Source organism: Notamacropus eugenii, chromosome 1 (assembly GCF_028372415.1).
Source record: "Notamacropus eugenii isolate mMacEug1 chromosome 1, mMacEug1.pri_v2, whole genome shotgun sequence".
Lineage (NCBI taxonomy): Eukaryota > Metazoa > Chordata > Mammalia > Diprotodontia > Macropodidae > Notamacropus > Notamacropus eugenii.
The window spans coordinates 375,796,773-375,813,756 of NC_092872.1; the positions used below are offsets into that span (position 1 = coordinate 375,796,773).

General features: G+C 39.4%; 1 protein-coding gene across 3 annotated transcripts in view; it reads right to left on the minus strand.

Annotated features, from left to right (window-relative positions):
• Positions 1-16,984, minus strand: part of PPP2R2B (protein phosphatase 2 regulatory subunit Bbeta) — a 464,394-nt gene that overhangs the window by 111,853 nt on the left and 335,557 nt on the right. For all 3 annotated transcript variants that reach the window (XM_072630667.1, XM_072630669.1, XM_072630668.1), the window contains exons 3-4: positions 14,083-14,248; positions 5,431-5,543 (exon numbers count right to left, since the gene is read on the minus strand). In XM_072630667.1, coding sequence (XP_072486768.1) covers positions 5,431-5,543; positions 14,083-14,248 — 279 coding nt within the window. The remainder of the gene's footprint in view (positions 1-5,430; positions 5,544-14,082; positions 14,249-16,984) is intronic.

The following is a 16,984-nucleotide window of genomic DNA, read 5'->3' on the forward strand; positions in this document are numbered from 1 at the left end:
TCTTGTGCTTTTTGGAATCCTGTCTTCCTTCAAGACTCAACTTAAGCACTTCCTATTTCAAGAGACCTTTCTTAATTTCCCACGTTGTTGGTCCCCTTATCCAAATAATTTTAAAAACACATTAGTATACATCCTGTATTTCCTTATATGTTGCAGCATCCTAATGGACTATAACTTCCTTGAGGTCAGGAACTATTTTGATTTTGCATCTGTATTCCTAATACAGTGCCTGGTACATAGTAGATACTTAATAAATGCTCAGGGATTAACTTATTGGTGCTTCCCTTTGAAAAGAACCCTTAAGTGACTGTCTAGGAATCAAGAGAGTTAGGTTTTAGTTATGGCTCTATGTAGTTTGGGACGTTACCTAAATCTTTCTTTAGAGTAAGAGATAACAATCTCCTCCTTGGTGTTATTTCCCCCCTCTCTTTTTAAAGATGTCAAGAGATCATGTGTGCATAGAGACACCAGTATCTGCTTGGTCAATCTCACAGGCTTGTTATGAAGTTCTAATGAGACAATGGGTGGGGAAAAATCTATCGAAATTTATGAAGTATTATTACAGTAACTATGATTTTACTATATTCGTGACTGTATGATACCACAACCACCAGCTGATTCTTTCAAAAAGTAGATGGGCAGTTGGATCAGTTTTTTGGACGGAATAACCATTTCTTAGACAAATTTGTTTGGTTTTATTCAAAGTGGCTTATCTGGTCATTGTGTGTAGACACTTCCTTTCCCAAATAGGGAAGGTTTAAAAAGTTATTTTTGGATGCTGATAAATGGTTTTGTTTAGTCACAACATTGCCTTGGATTGGCAACCAAAACACTGTGGGGCCATGATAACATCCTCAAAAATAACCAAGTTGGCAAATTCCTACCAGCAACTCAGCTTGCAAACATTCAGCCTCAGTGGAAAAATACTAGCATCAGTCAATCCCTGAAATTCTGTGTTTTCCCAGATGATGGGAAAGATAAGAGCATGCTGGGAATAGTAACCAGATTGGGGCAAGTCAACAAGAATAATAATAGCTCACATTTTTATAGCATTATAAAGTTAATGAAATGTTTTCCTCATCATAACCCTGCAGGTATTATTATCTACACCTAAAATAACTGATCCAAGGTCACACACAGTGGCAGAACTTGAACCCAAGATTCTTTAATGTCAAATCCAGGGCTCTTCTAACTACACTTATGCTCAAATCATCTGAAGTTCAGTTCATAGAAGGGGATAGAGGAAATACACAATTCAGACAAGATATAGACTCTGCTCTCATTAAGCTTATGGTCCAGATGGACTATATGTCCAGTAGGACACCTACCCAAAGGAGCATGAAATCACACATTATAAACATATGAAAGATCTTTGAAGTATTACCTACTGTCTGAAGGGAACACATTTTGAGGTGGCCACTGGACAGTTAGTTCTGTGATCACAGTAATCTCTGGAATGATCCCCAGGCACCCAAGTTTTATGTGATCATAGAATCATAGATATAAGAGCTGGCAGGGACTTTAGAAGTCACCCAGTGCAATTCCTTCATTTTTACAGATGAAGAAACTGATACCCAAGAGAAGTTAGTCATTCAAAATCACTCAGGTTGTAAATGCTGGAGGTAGATTTTGAACCCAGGTCTGTTGATACTAGAGCTAGTGGTTTGTTTTTTTTTTTAAACTACACCAAAGGAGAAGCAGGAGCCCCATAAATATCAGCGAGGACAACTACTCTATTCAGTTGTCATTTATTAATGAATTTTCAAGACTCATTTTTTCCCCCAGAATCCACTGAGACAGGATAAATCTCTAGGAGTCACAAGTACTAATGATAACATCTTCCTCTTCTTTGGGGCCACAATAGGTCACTATGGGTCCTCAAACCTTCTGGACCACGTATTTATAATTAGTTTAGAATTAAACTTTCAACACCATGGGTGTTCCCAATGGCATTGACAGCCAACAGATAATGAGGAAAATAATAACTATGGTCAAATGCAGTCACCCTATGCATATACTCACCCTGAGGCTTATTAAGTCTCTTGGAAATGAGCTCCTGTTGCTTAGAAAGGGCTCCTTGGGCCTCTTACCTATGGGTATTGAGAGGTTAAGAAAAAGGAGCTCAGGTACATAGCAGATACTCACTCTGCCATAAGAAACTTTACAGCAGTCCGCCTCTGTATTAGGCTGAGACGTTTACCAAAGGATTTTACCATCTCATTTGTGCTAGAATTTACTTTTCTATACTAGGTCTACTCCTCCTATTAGAGAGTGAGCTCCTTGAGAGCCTTTAAAAACAAGTGCAGCTGCACTTGAGGACCCAGAGGGTCACATATGGCCTTACAGCCACAGGATCTCCAACCCTGCCCTGGTCAATTTTTATATCTCAAAATTTAGCATGTAGCCTTTGACATAGAAGACACTCAAGAAAGCATCAGAAACATAAGAAAAAGAAAAGGAAAAAAGAAAAGCAACAACACTAAAGTAGCCAGTTAATAATTAAGATATTAGTCCCAATCCCCATAGTTACAACTAAGGAAAAGAATCTTAATCAACCTGGTGACTGGGAGACCTAAGTTCCAATTCCTGTTTTCCTACTACTAGCTGTGTCCCTTTAGCCTCTCTAAACCTCAGTGTCTGCAACTGTCAAAGGAGAGCAATACTCTATGCCCTCCCTTTTTCACAGAACTATTAGAGAGAAAAGATGAAAATCCTAATTCAAGTCTTCATCTCTTCTTGCCATCCACCTGCCTCCAGTCTCTCCTCTTTCCAACCTCTCCTCTGGATGACTACCTAAACAATCTTCATAACATACTACTAGGTCCTATCTCTCCTCTCCTCACAAAAGCTCCATGGCTTCCCACTGCCTAATGAATAAGGTAGGAGCTCCTGAATCTGATGCCAGATTCAAGGCCCTCCACAATCTGGCTGTGATCTAAAAGTCCAGTCTTATCTCATACTACTTTCCTGGATGTGGTCTATTTTAGACAAATCAGACTACTTTCTGTTCCTGCTTCTCATCTTGCCCTTATCCATCTTCTCCCTTGAATCACAGTATATCTCACACTTAGAATGGACTCCCTCCCCTCCCTATATGCTGATCTCTCCTCTTTAAGGCCCAGCTGAAAGACCATCCACTTCGTGACCCATTGATCCTTATCTGATTTCTGCCACATAATACATTTTCTTTGCATTTATTTCACATCCCCTTGGATTATAGTTCAGTTTAAATCAATTCAATACTTGAGTACTTACTATTTTGTAGGCACTCACAGGATAAAACTTAAAAAATGAAAGTCCATATCTTAGTGTAACTTAAATTTTATTGAGAGGAAGCAACATGTATATAGATGAATTAATACAAAACATATTCAAAGAAATTTTGAAATGTAATCACTAATCACTAGGAATGATCAGGAAAGTGTCAATTTTCAAAACTTTGAAAGAAGCTAGGGTGAGAAAGAATAATATTTCCTAGTTATTTGTGTACTTATACCTTCCTTAGGGTGGCTAGATGATGCAGTGGATAGAGCTCAGGCCCTGGAGTCAGGAAGACTCTTCCTGAGTTCAAACCCAGTCTCAGACACTTACTAGCTGGGTAACCCTGGGTAAGTCACTTAACCCTGTTTACTTTAGTTTCCTCATTTGTAAAATGAGCTGGAGAAGGAAATGGCAAATCACTCCAGTATCTTTGCCAAGAAAACTCCCCATAAAGAGGTCATAAGAGTTAGACACAACAGAACAACAACGACAAATCTCCTTAAACCTCTCCCCTTATCAACTCTAGTTTTCTTTTATATACTGTACTTTTCTATTAGAAAATAATCTCTTTGAGGGCAGAGACTGTGTTGCTTCATTGTTTTATTATGATCCACTTAGCACAGTGCCTAGAATATAGCGATTAAGAAAATCCTTTTCATTCACTCATCCATCATCCAACCACCTATGTGTCTGTTCATCCATCTGTCCATCCGTCCATTCATCTATCCATCCATCTATTCATATAGGTGAGGAAACTGAGGAAAGAGAGGTTAAGTGACTTGCCTAAGGTCATGCATGTTGAAGCAGCTAGGCTCCTATTTGAATCTGGATCCTGTTACTACAGGTTTAGTTCTCACTTGAGGGAACATCTGGTTCAAAATTTCCAAAGACTGAATCCCAGGGAAGAGGAGTAACTTGCCAATAAAGTCACATTAGGCATAATAAAGGAGCAGGGCTTGGACAAGAAGCCCGTTCACTAGACTTTAGTGGTCTTTCCACTAGAACTTCTGTGCTTGGCAATAAAATCACCATTTCTGTCTGGTTGTGTGGCCATGGGGGGAGTCTCTGTCCCGTTGGAGACCAACACTCAAGGTCTGGCTCCTGTTGGAGGTTGTGTGCCCCTTCTGGGCATGAGATTTCCCCGAGTGACACAGCACAAAGGTATGAAAAACCCATGAGTTTTTTCAGATGATGGTAAGTTATAGACACTCAGAAATCCCATGAGCAAGATCAATCAAATTGCCCACATGGGCTTGAGGATGCCAGGAGCTATTCAGGCTGCAGTCTGGGGAATGGCACTTTATAGGCTCTCTAGTGACTTTTGACATTCCCTGGGGAGTCATTGAGATAACTCAGAATTCATCCTTGGGTTTTTTCCATGAAGAAATGTTAAGTCAACACAGGCAGGCAATGAATTTTTGGAGTGTGATGCACTGCTACCAAATATATAGTGTAGATAAACCAACATTTATCTATAAAGAGAATGATGCAGATATTGCTACCCTATCCCCATCAGTACAACATATGCTTTGAATTGGTTCCATGACATTCAGATGGATCTGCATCTAGTTATCTAGCTTGGCTTATCCAGTCTGACCCATGAGCATTCATTTACTGGTGTACCGATTAGAATGAGGAAAGCAGTCTATGGCCATGAACCACGGCAAGGATGATTTGCTCTCACTGAGATAAACCAATGGCCTTTTTATCTATCACCAGCTCTGTACACTAACAAAGTTGGCCAACCAATACCAGGGCAGGTTCTTGAATGCTAAGTGGGAGACCCTCACCTTAGTATTTCTATCCAGAAGTTTAGCTTTCACCTAGACAACTCATGACCTGAGAACACATTCTTCACACCTACTTTAAAAGTTTCAAACTGCTGGGACCCCAATACCAAGCACATTGGTCACATCTTCAATTCACCCCTAAGTTCTGAATAACATCTGCTACCAGAGAATCTGTGAGGCTATAGCTTTACGTGCTTCACTTGTTGGATTAAAATGCTCTTATCACAATGCAGAGAAAACAAACTGCCAACAGCCTCACCTCCAGTCTTACAAGAGGAGTCCTCTCAGATCTGCTATTCAAATTAGAAGGCAAATATTTTATTTAATTTTGGAAAAGTTCCCTATACTTCTAGAAAGGTGGGCACTCTTAGTCTCTTACCCGCAGTGTTGTGATGGTGGCAGGATCCCGGAGCCGGCCATCTTCATCTTTTAGATTGTAGCCTTCTGGTCTCTTATCTCTCTCACTGACTTTCCAGAGCTTCACAGTTTTATCTACAAAAGGAAATTGAACAGTTATTAAGCATCAACTAGGTGCCAGGAACTGGAAACAGAAAACACGTCAGTTAGAACAGAAAACAAAGTTGGTATTGAATTGAATGACTAATGTTTCAAAAGTTGGGTTCAATGTAAAAGAGCTTTGAGTAACCCAGACCTGGAATATATGAAAGTAGTAGAGTGGTCCAAAAACAGAGGCATGCTTTGTGAACAACTAAAACAATTGATATATTTAAGCATCACTGTAAAATACATCTTCAGTCATAGAAAGTGAATTAGTAACCTCTCTGTAGGGATCTGATGCTCTGATAGAATCAGGAAGTGTTATGTGTGTCAGGAGACATTCAATAATACAGCATAAAGTCAGGGCTAGAAGAGATCTTAAAGTTGATCTAGACTAAATTCCTTATTTTACAGATGGGGAAACTAAGGCTCAGAGAATCTGAGTGATTTGCACATGGTTGCACAACTCAAAAGGGTCAGAGGTGATAGGTGTTTTCAGGATGTAAACTACAGGCTCAACTCTTCATCTACTATATCATGCTAATAAAATGAATGAGAAAGCATTTATGAAGTGTGCCAGCACTGGATATACAACCAGAAAAAGATAACTGCTCCTGCTATTATGGAGGACATGGAATATACAGGAGGATTCAGTTACAGAGTGGATGGAAAAGTCAAAGGTTCCATAGCAGAGTGGATGAAAAAGTCTAGGAATGACTATGTCTTAGTGTACCTAAGGGGATCTACTTCAATAAATGGAGAGACTAGAGGGGACCAACTTACAACTACTGTTTGGGCATGGGGAAAAGGAGCCTAGGAGTAAAGATTCTAGGTTCCACCAGCAAAGGTGGCAGTGATGACCTTGGAAGGAAGGCCAGGCTTTGGATCTGAGTTTTAGCCATACTTCTGCCACTGACTAGCAACAGGGTAGAGCTTGGGGGATTGGGTGGGAATGCTCTGAAAAAGGCTCTTTTCATCTCTTGGCCTCAGTTTTCCCTCACCTCTGTAAAATGAGGGGATTGGCCCAGATGAACTCTAAGGCCCCCTCCAGTCTTACTGGTCTATGATTCTGTGCTTTTATCTCCTATACTCCACTGGCAACCCTGAGGGCCCACATCAGCTTGTACTGAGAAGGTGAAATGCTGGCACCAGCTGCAGGGTTTAATTTAGAACTTCCAATCTCTGTGCCAAACCCCCACGGGTTCTATATTCCCTCTGGATATCCTGTCACATACTAAACTGCTATTTTAGGGAAAGATAATGTGGCATAGGCCATGTTTATATAGTCAACTTTCAATAGTACATGTTAACAGAAGGGTGCCATGGCATAGACAAGCCCCTAACAGTGAATAATAATCCCCCCAAAATCAATTCTATTTATATTTGCCCTTGGAATTCATCATATAAATTTCCTGTAGCAAAATTACTTTTCTAACCATGGGTTGTTGTTTTTTTCTTCCTCTGGCTAGTATTAAAATTGGTTTTCACTCATTGAACACACACCACCTGACTGCTGAGGAAGACAGAGTATAAAAATGCAGAGAGATGATAATATGGAATATTTCCCATGGAAATGTTGAGTTGCAAAGAATTTCAGAGTTGGAAAAGATTTCGGTAACCTTCTTGTTCTACCCATCCCCAAAAAAGAATCTCCTCCACCAATGACATATCTGTAAAATTCTTGGCACATGGTAGGTGCTTGTCCCCCTCCCTTCCATCCCACTTATTGATAAGTGACTTTTTGCTTTTGCTTGGAAATCTCCAGTGAAAGGAAACCTACTTCCTCCCAAGGAACCTCATCTTACCCCTGGACAGTTGCTGATTATCAAACTTTTCCTTATGTAAAGCCTCAATTTGCCTCTCTGACTCATCCACCTGTTACTCTAGGTTCTGCCCTCTGGGCTCAAATAGAACAAGATTAATCCTTCTTCCAAATGTTAAAGCCTTTCAAATGTAAAGAAGAGTTTCTCCTGGAACCCTCCATTATCCAGGCTAAGGAATCCCAGTTCCTTCAATCAATGCTCATGTAGCACGCCTCCAGTCCCTTTACTATTCTGGTGTTCACCCTCTGAGTGGTCTACAGCAGGGGTGGGGAATATGCGGCCTTGAAGCCACAATGTAGCCCCCTAGGTCCTCAAGTGCAGCCCTTTGACTGAATGCCATGACCCTTTGAATCCACTGTGCTCAAAGGGTTGCACTTGAGGACCTGGAGGGCCACATGCGGCCTCTATCCCCTTGCAGATAGTTGTAGATTGGCTATGTGCCCCCAAATTCACAAATTATTTGTCCCCTTCAATTAGGTCCTCCTTCTAATGTCACTACTTTTATCTGTGGAACCACCATTCATTTTTCTCCAGGCATTGTAATCTTGGGATCATTTGGCTCTTGTCTCCCTCTCCTTTCTCACATCCCATCAGTCATCAATTCATTCCATCTCTGCAAGTCTCTTATATTTGTCCCCTCTTCTGTTTTCCTGCTGTCACCACCCTATTAGAGGTCTTCAATTTCTGTCTCTCTTGATTCTTGCAAAAACTTTCTTACAGGTCTTTTCACCTTCCCTCTGTCCATGAGATAGCTACCATGTCTCCCTTCCAATTTATCCTTTGCATAGATGCCAGAAAAACCTTTTTTCTTGGGGTAGCTAGATGATATAATAAAGCCTTGGGCATGAAGTCAAGAAAATCCAGGTTCAAATTCAGCCTCAGGTGCTTACTTCCTAGTTGTATGACCCTTGACAAGTCACTTAAGAGCTATTTGCCTCAGTTTTCTTATCTGTAAAATGGGGATAATAATAACACCTACCCCTCCGAATTGTAGTGAGGATAAAATGAGAGAATATTTGGAAAGTACTTAGCATAGTGTCTGGTACAAAATAGCAGCTTAATAAATATTTTATTTCTTTCCTTTCTGTTATGTATAAATAGAGGCACTTCACTAAACTGCTTAAAAATCAAGAATGACTCCTTATTATCGAACAGATAAAGTTCAAACTCCTTCACTTGTCACCTGAGGCCTCCAAAACTTGGCACTACTGTCTTTACAACTTTATCTCCACCCAGACTTCACTCAAGCCAAACTAAACTACTCTGTAACCTCCATGATGTGCACTGTTCTTTCCCAAGTCTATACCTTTGTCCATGTTGCTCATAGATACTTGGAACACCATCTCTCCGTACCTCCCTCTGCCTGTTGAATTTCTACCTATTCTTTCAGAACCTGTCTCAAATGGCCCTTCTCCCAGTAGACTACCATAATCCAGTTGATAATCACTTTCCCACTCAGATTTCCTAACATTCCATTTTATAATCCTTACCTACTATTTTCCTTGGAGGGGTCTCAACCTATGATTTAATCTGTGTAGGCAACTTCCAGTGAGGAAAATCTCTCTACCTGTGAAGATCAGCAAGGGCACTGAGATGCTGAACGATTTGCCTTTAATCTAGTCTAAGGCCAGCCCTCTAGCTACAACGCCATACAGTTTTAAGGTAATTACTATGCTATGCTATAAATTATATGCATCTGTTGATATAACTCTTGTAAGACTTAAGCGACTTAAGGCTAGAGATCGTGTTCCACCTATATTCCCAGTCTCTCACACTTCCATTACGTTTCCTCTGAAATCACCTTCCCTCTCCTTTGTTTATATTTTTAATTAACAAAGTTATTTTCATGTTTCCTCCTCCACTAGAATGTAGTCTCTTTGTGGGCAGGGACTAGGTTTTTGCCTTTGTGTCCCGAATGCTTAGCACAGTGTCTGAGCCACTGTAAGTGCATAAGTGAATGATTCTATCTGGAATTGTATCAAGCTCCAGATTGACTTTGTCTCTGGCTTTTAGTAATGACTTCATGTCAACCTTCAGCTAGAAGTGATAGCTGTTTTACTAGATGGGAATATGAAAATATATCAGATGGTTGGAATGATAGATTGAAACTCAGAAGATGAAATTTAACAGGAATAAATTGGAAGTCCTACATATAAGGATAAAAAAAATTCAGCAGCAGGACATGGTCTCTCACCTCTCCAATTCATTTTGAGGGCCATATTAATAGGATTATGGCATTCAGAAATAAAGGAGGTCCTAGTTCCTCTCTAAGGGAGTTAGGTAAGAGAGTCTCTGCCTTCAGGGAGCTCATGGAGACAATACATAGGGAAAGATTCAGCTGTCAGGTGGAAGTATTCCATGATCCTCTGGGGGAAACAGCAAAGCAGAGGACCATGCCTCTTCTTGAATGTCATTTCCACTGATAAAATGATAGCAGTTTCTGAAGTAGAACCATCTGATGGTGCCAAGGACTTTGGTGAAAGAATTTTCTTTTCTGGGTTTTTAGTAGCTGTGGAAGATTCACCTTCCTGAGTTCAAAGCTGGCCTCAGACACTTCCTAGTTGTGTGACCCTAGGCTAATCACTTAACCCTGTTTGTTTCATTTTGCTCATCTGTAAAAATGACCTGGAGAAGGAAATGGCAAACTGCTCCAGTATCTCTGTTGAGAAATCCCAAAATGGGGTCATGAAGAGTTGGACATGACTAAAAACACAACTGAACAACAACAAGCAGCTTTGAGGGACTCACATTGGCCTAGAAAAATCACATATATATAATCTATTCTTAACTGTATTTTTATTTATTTCACTAAATATTTCCCATTGGCCCCTGAGAATGTTGTTGTAAGTTGCAGGGAACCTGAATTTGACACCTCTGGCCTAAAGCACTAGAAAGTTAAATGGTTTACCCAGGTAAGTGGTACAATGGACAATGTGTTGGACTTGGAATTAGGAAGACCTGAATTTGAATCCTGCCTCAGATACTGGCTGGCTATGTGACCCTGGGCAATTCGCTTAGCATCTGTCTGCCCCAATGTCCTCATCTGGAAAATGAGAATAGCAATATTCCAAGGTTGTTGTGAGGATCAAATAAACTAAGATATATAAGCTGCTTCGCAAACTTCAATGAGTTTGCCTGTATAAATACTAGCCATGTATTAGAAGTGGGGCCAGAACGCAGGTCTTTCTTGTTCTACTCTAGGTAATCTAAGAGGGATGAAATGGGAGAAGTCATATAATAATTTATAATAATAACTAATATTTAAATACCACTTATGGCTTCCAAAGCACTTGACACGTATTATCTTATTTGATCCTTTCAACAACCCTGTGAATTTTCCAGATAAGGAATCTGAGGATAAACAAAGTTAAAAACCTGACCCAGGGACAAGTAGCCATTAAGTGCGTGAGGCAGGATTTGAACTCAGGTCTTCCTAACTCCAAGTCAGATTCTCTATCCACTATGCTTTACTCCATATCCATGAGGAGAGGCTTTGTCTCACCATAAGCAAAAAATTTTTTTCACTCTTACATCTGTCCCTAAAATGAAATAACTGCCTTTTTGATAGTGACTAGATGTATTCAAGCAGAGTCTAGATGCTAACCTGTCAGGGATGTTGTAAAGGGAAGTCTTACTTTGCTAGGTGTGTTAGACTAGATGGCCACTGGTGTCTCACCTGCCTTTAAGCATCTAATCAAATGAGATGGCACAGAAAATGCTTAGCAAACCTTTATAAATGCCAGCTAGTTATCATTATCATTAATAGTAGTGATGATGAGGAGGGTGTTTACAGAATACCGAGTCATACTTTGAGCAAATTTTTAAGCAGACAGTAAATTCTGTCAAGTTTCAAGGGCTACCTCCCATCTCATCAATAGTGTTGAGTATCATCACTGGTATAAATAAACTTAGCAAAGTAATTCAATTCAATCGATAGGTTCCAGTATCTTGACTTAATAAAAAAGAGCCCATTAAGTGTTTTCTCAGCCAGAAGTACACTCCAATAGGATATAAAATTAGCTCCTTGTTTTTATTAAAGTTACTTATAAATATAATGAGATTGGCATGGTTTTTAAAAAAGATAATTGATGGTGAATTTAATCTAAATTCTCCATGGCTGTCTCGCCTGGAGCCATCCTTGACTTTATCACTCAGCCTTTCTTTCCTCAATGTCCTGAATCTTTGTGTGCAAGACAATCACAGGAATAGGTGGCCTTTATTCTGAATAATGATGTTTTCTTTAACCTGGCAGATTCTCTGAGTATTTTATCATCACTTCTGACAGCTTTTAAGCACAATCTTATCATTTATCTTAATTTTCTCTTCCATATTGTAATTCCAATTGACTTCCATTAATTTTTTGGTATGTGTTAACCTATATGGCTTAAGGGGGCTTCCATTTTCCCTATTTGTAGAAAAAATGGAAAATTATATAACAACATGGGAATTTTTTTATAAGAATCATTCTGAGATGCTGTCAGCATGTGAAATTGTATCCCAAATGGGAAGATAATATCCTTGTTAATCAAAAAACTATTTAAAAACTCAATTAACAGAATATTATGCTATATAATTAATCTTCATTGTATTTCACTGATTCTTCCCTTCCCCCACCAAACGAGGTTAATAAGTCTGAATTTTATTACAATGATCAATAGAATAAATTCCATAATGCAAAGTAAGTTGGTATAGGAGATAATTTGCTATTTTTCTCTTCCTAAAGTAATTAAGTCACATTCATCTAAAGTTTCATTCTCCTTGAGTACCAGGTTCACATTCCAAGATCTCTTGGACTAGAATGGTCAGCCACTATCTGAAGATTATTCAATAAAAACAAATCAGTTGCAGTTTTATCTTCAAGAAAACAAAATCCCAAAAGGTAAACAAAGCAACAAATGAAGTCAAAGGGAAGATTTAAATTACCTTGTATCAGAACGAGCAGATTACACCTAATTATATTTGTCCTAGTACCATGTCTACACTTTAATGGATCTGACATGTCACCACCAATGTTAAGTGTTCTCTTCAATGGGGCAGGTCTGAACCAAGCTATGCTTGCTCATCTTGTAAGATTCTAATGCATGTTTTCCCATGAGTTAGCTCAATAGATGGTCTACCTAAAGTGCTGGAGACCTCCCTATAAGTCTTTTTTACATTTCAAGAATATAGGCCCATCTTTTAGCCCCCACTCCCCTCAAATTCCTGGTCCCTTTTTTCCTCCATAATGCATTTCCTACACTGTATGACAATAGAATTTCCAATTTCACTATGTTGCAACCTAATGTTCATCCCAATGCTTATATATACACACACATGTGTATGTATGTATATATACATATGTACATACATGTATGTACACACAGATATATACATACATGTATGTGTAGAGTATACCTACAACATAAATATATGTGTGTGTACATGCATATATTATATGTTTGGATACATACACAATACACACACATATGCATGCGCTGTCATTTTTGAGACTATCTGGCAGTCCTAAATTTGCTCCCTAGGAGCTCCGTGCTCCAGTTTCTTATTGGTAGGTTTTTAAAAATCCATATGGCACTTGGTTGTTCTTAAAGATTGAGACTAGAAAAGATAAAAGAGGAATTTAATAAATACAGAAATTCACAGACACATTCAAAATAAATCCAACCCAGAGACCATGCTTACACACAGGACCCAAATGACAGTGTTGTTTTCTTAGAGAAACTTTAGTTTCATATGCCGTCTTATTTCTAGCCCCTTGTGCTACACAACTGGACTTACATTCTATATCGTTTTGTTCTCTATCTTATGCATGTGTATGCTCCCTCTGCACCTAGACTGTACACACTACTGGACAGTGGGTTTCCCACAGGGAGTAATAGTTTGGTATACCTCACTCTGCTAGGGGCAGGCACTCAATAAGCAAATCTCATTGATTTGCCTCAGTTCTACAAATACACAGATTTCCATGTATTCTTTCTTTTGGGATAAATGATATCAACTTCCCTTCGGTGAATCATTGGAAGAAAAGGTGTAGAGAAGAAGGTGTAGATGAAGAATTTTAGCTCTTTGGGTTGGATTATTATCAATAAGTGAGGTTCCTCGTCAAAACAGGCAAAGACAATATGAAGATGACCTCTGCTTCCCAAAAGAGACATTGGCCCATTAACACACTGGGGAGGACATGTCTATTGCAGGAAAGCCTAGTCTTCCTGGAGTCCATTCTCAGAGCTCCATTCAAAAAGTCTTCATCTATACAGCAAGATGAGAGGCAGTGGGTGGGAGAGGGAATGTGAACGTTATCTTTGGATGAGTTGATCAATATAAGTTATTAATTTAGACAAGTCTCCAAGTACATATAGGTTAGCTTGAATTATTAGGTCTATGCATTTTATATTAATCAAATAATCTGAGTCTCTGAGACTATATGCAGTATAAAAAGTACAGAAAGCACTGGCCTTAGAGTCAGAAACCTGTTAATCCTAAGCCCCAGTATAGACTATATAGACCAGTATAGGACTCATGTAACTTTTTAGAGCCTCAGTCTCCTCATCTCCAAAATGGGGGTCATGATGCTTATGCTACTTACCTCACAGGGTTGTTGGGGGTTGGGGGGGAGTACTATGTTAGCCTTAGGGTTAGCCTTGAAGTGTCAGTGTTAACACTTTAATACTTTAAAGTGTTAGTGATCTGCATTAGATAGGATGATTGCATACCATTAGTGGAAAGGAGAAAGTAGGCTGCATTCTGCTGTGGAAGCCATCGGATCTTATTAATCTTTTCTTCGATCTCTAAACTCTTCAGGTAATCGAATTCGGGCTCATGGCTCTGGAATGTGCTGTAAACATTGTATTCACCCCTTCGATGAAGCTGATTTTTACTCTGTTGAGGGGGAAACACAAGAGAAATTTTTTAAAAAGTGAGAAAATATATATATATTTGTCATGATTTTCTCTTCCAACAGACACAACAGAGGACAAGGTACACAAAGTTATTCAGACTCAAATGGATGAAGAAAAGGTTTCTTTGGTCTCCCCCTTGGTATGTGATGTTGGTTCAGAGTACACAGTAGGTGCCAAATTAATGATGAGTGAAGGGGTAGGAGAGGAAAATTAGGATGGGGAGGGGAAATAAAGGAAAATGGTGAACAAAAAGTGTGGTTTAAGAATTTGGGGATTATATTCTTAAAAAGTTAACAAATGTACACTTTTCTTTACCATGTCAGTCAGCAAACAGACATTAAACACTTACTATGTGCCAGGCACATATGCCTCAAGAGAACTTGAGGAAGCCTCCCTCTCCGCTACACCCCAAAGGGTGGACTTCCTTACAGGGACAGAGTCACTCAGGATGGGCAGGAAGGGATGGGTTTGCCATGTGCATACTTGAAGGAAACAACCAAATTGATGAGGTCCCGGGGCCAACTGTGCTTTTGAATATTTCCGAAGGGTTTTTTGATTCCATTTTTGAAAATTTGGGCTCAAAAATTCATACACACACCTCCTCCCACCCCCGCCCAGCTGTACAAGCATTAATCTTGAAAATAACTTTCTGAATAAAATGTTAGTTTCTACGTATCTGGGTCTGAACACCTATAAATGAAAAAAACATTGGATTTGGAATCTGAGGACCAAGGTTTAATCCTGGCTCTACTATTTATTTACTTGCTATGCAGCCTTAGGCAAGTTACTTAAGCTCTCTAGGCTTTAGTTTCTTCATCCAATAGAAAAAAAAAAGAGGTTGAATTGAATTGGTTCCTCCCAACTCTAAAGCTTATGGACATCTTTCACTGAAATGTAAACCATTTGGGCTCCAACTGGTCAGCATGAATGGCTGGTAGTGAAACTTCTAGAGAGCCAATCTGCACTCTCTGTGGCTCGCCCATAGGTCCTTACTCTCTCCATTTACTAATGCCAGAAATCTGCCAGTGACTTGGAAGCCTAAAGAGAAGGGCAGACCAGTCGCTTGTCCACAAGTATTCAGTTGTGCTCCTCTGTTGATACTGAGAAAGGCATAGTTGGGTGGGGGAGGGGAGAGGGAAGGAGAAAAGGTTCCTTCTAAGCTGATTCTGTGGGAGAATCATTTTCTACTGAGATTCAGCCATTGAATTACGATGAAAACCTGACCCTAGGTAATTATCACATGGAAATGTTTCTCCTGCTTGATGCTTACATAGCTCTTTTTATCTTTAAGGCTTTTCACGGATCAAAACTAATTAATTGCATGTTATTTATCTGTGTTGAAATTTTGGGGAACAAAAATACTATGCCTTAAAAAAAATGCCCTTCCCTTTCATTTTTCTAATGAGCCTGACTTCCCAAATTTAAATAAGTTAAAATAGGTAAAAATAGCTAAGAGAAAATGTGAAATAAAGGATTCTTACTGGCCCTGTGAGACTTGGGTAATTTATGCTAAGCAGCACCTACAATCTTCTTTAGTATCACTGTGAATCTAATTTTAAAAAAAAATTGCGAATGAAGGTTTAAAAATGGGGTTTGTGGATGTCTTAAATGTGGAGGTTGTGACCACGACCCTGGCTGTCACAAGGAGAGCCAGTCTACCTTAAAAATAAATTTCTAAGATTGTTGATTTGCTACCATCCAAATCAGACTGTCAAGTGTGTGTAGTATGTGCCAGACCAATTAGCACCAGACAGCTTTGGAAATGTAGGAAAAATTCCAGGTCACAAAGGGCTATTAATTTTCACTTGCCAACCACATTTTAGTGCTTCTTGGGCCAATGGAATATGCTGGGTGCCTGATTTAATTCTGAACACTTGAATTTATATAAAACCCCCTAGGGTTTTTGAAGGTCTTATAAAAATTAATTGCAAATAATGCACAATTACCAAATATATCACCTCTAAATGAGGCTTTCCTTTTTCAACGGTAGTTGCAAACTTAATGGCTTTTCAGCTCAGAGCAGCTTTTAAATTGGTAAGCAGGACTTATGCAAAATATTCTCTGTCTACATTCCCCTCCTCTCTAGGATTCCAAAGTGGCTGGCAGATTTCTGGCATTTTCAAATGAGGAAAGTGAGCACATATGGGAGAAACACAGAGCATCACCATCAGCCACTCATTCTGACCAACTGGGGCCCAGGGACAGTACAACTCTACGTGAAAGATCCCTCATGCATCAAGGTCTATAGTTCTAGATCGTGAAAACAGAGGCAGAAGGCAAACAAATCATTTCATATGGGCAACAGAAGTCATAATGGGTTCAGCTCAAGTCATGGGAATCAAGAGGCTATTTTATTGACTGATCTAATAGCTGACCCTTTTGAATCAGCTACAATAGCATGGTGAAGAGCTATAGACCTTTCTTTTGTCTGCAAGTTATAACATTGCCTACTTGTTAGCATGATATTTTCCCAGAGGTCACTTTGGGCAATTCCTTTCTTCCTTCTCAGCAGAACTGGTCTGCAATTACTTTCTTCTCTCTTGACCCTAACTACCCTCCCTACATCTGCTGGCAAAGGCCACCATGTTTTTGTATACCAGCAACATCTGAAAACAAATGGGATGAAATTTTGGTAGCTCAGAGAACAAAGACAATTCAAAATGAAGCAATGGTAGCCTGCATGCCTTCTTTAGAATTTTGCAGTCTTCTTGGATCA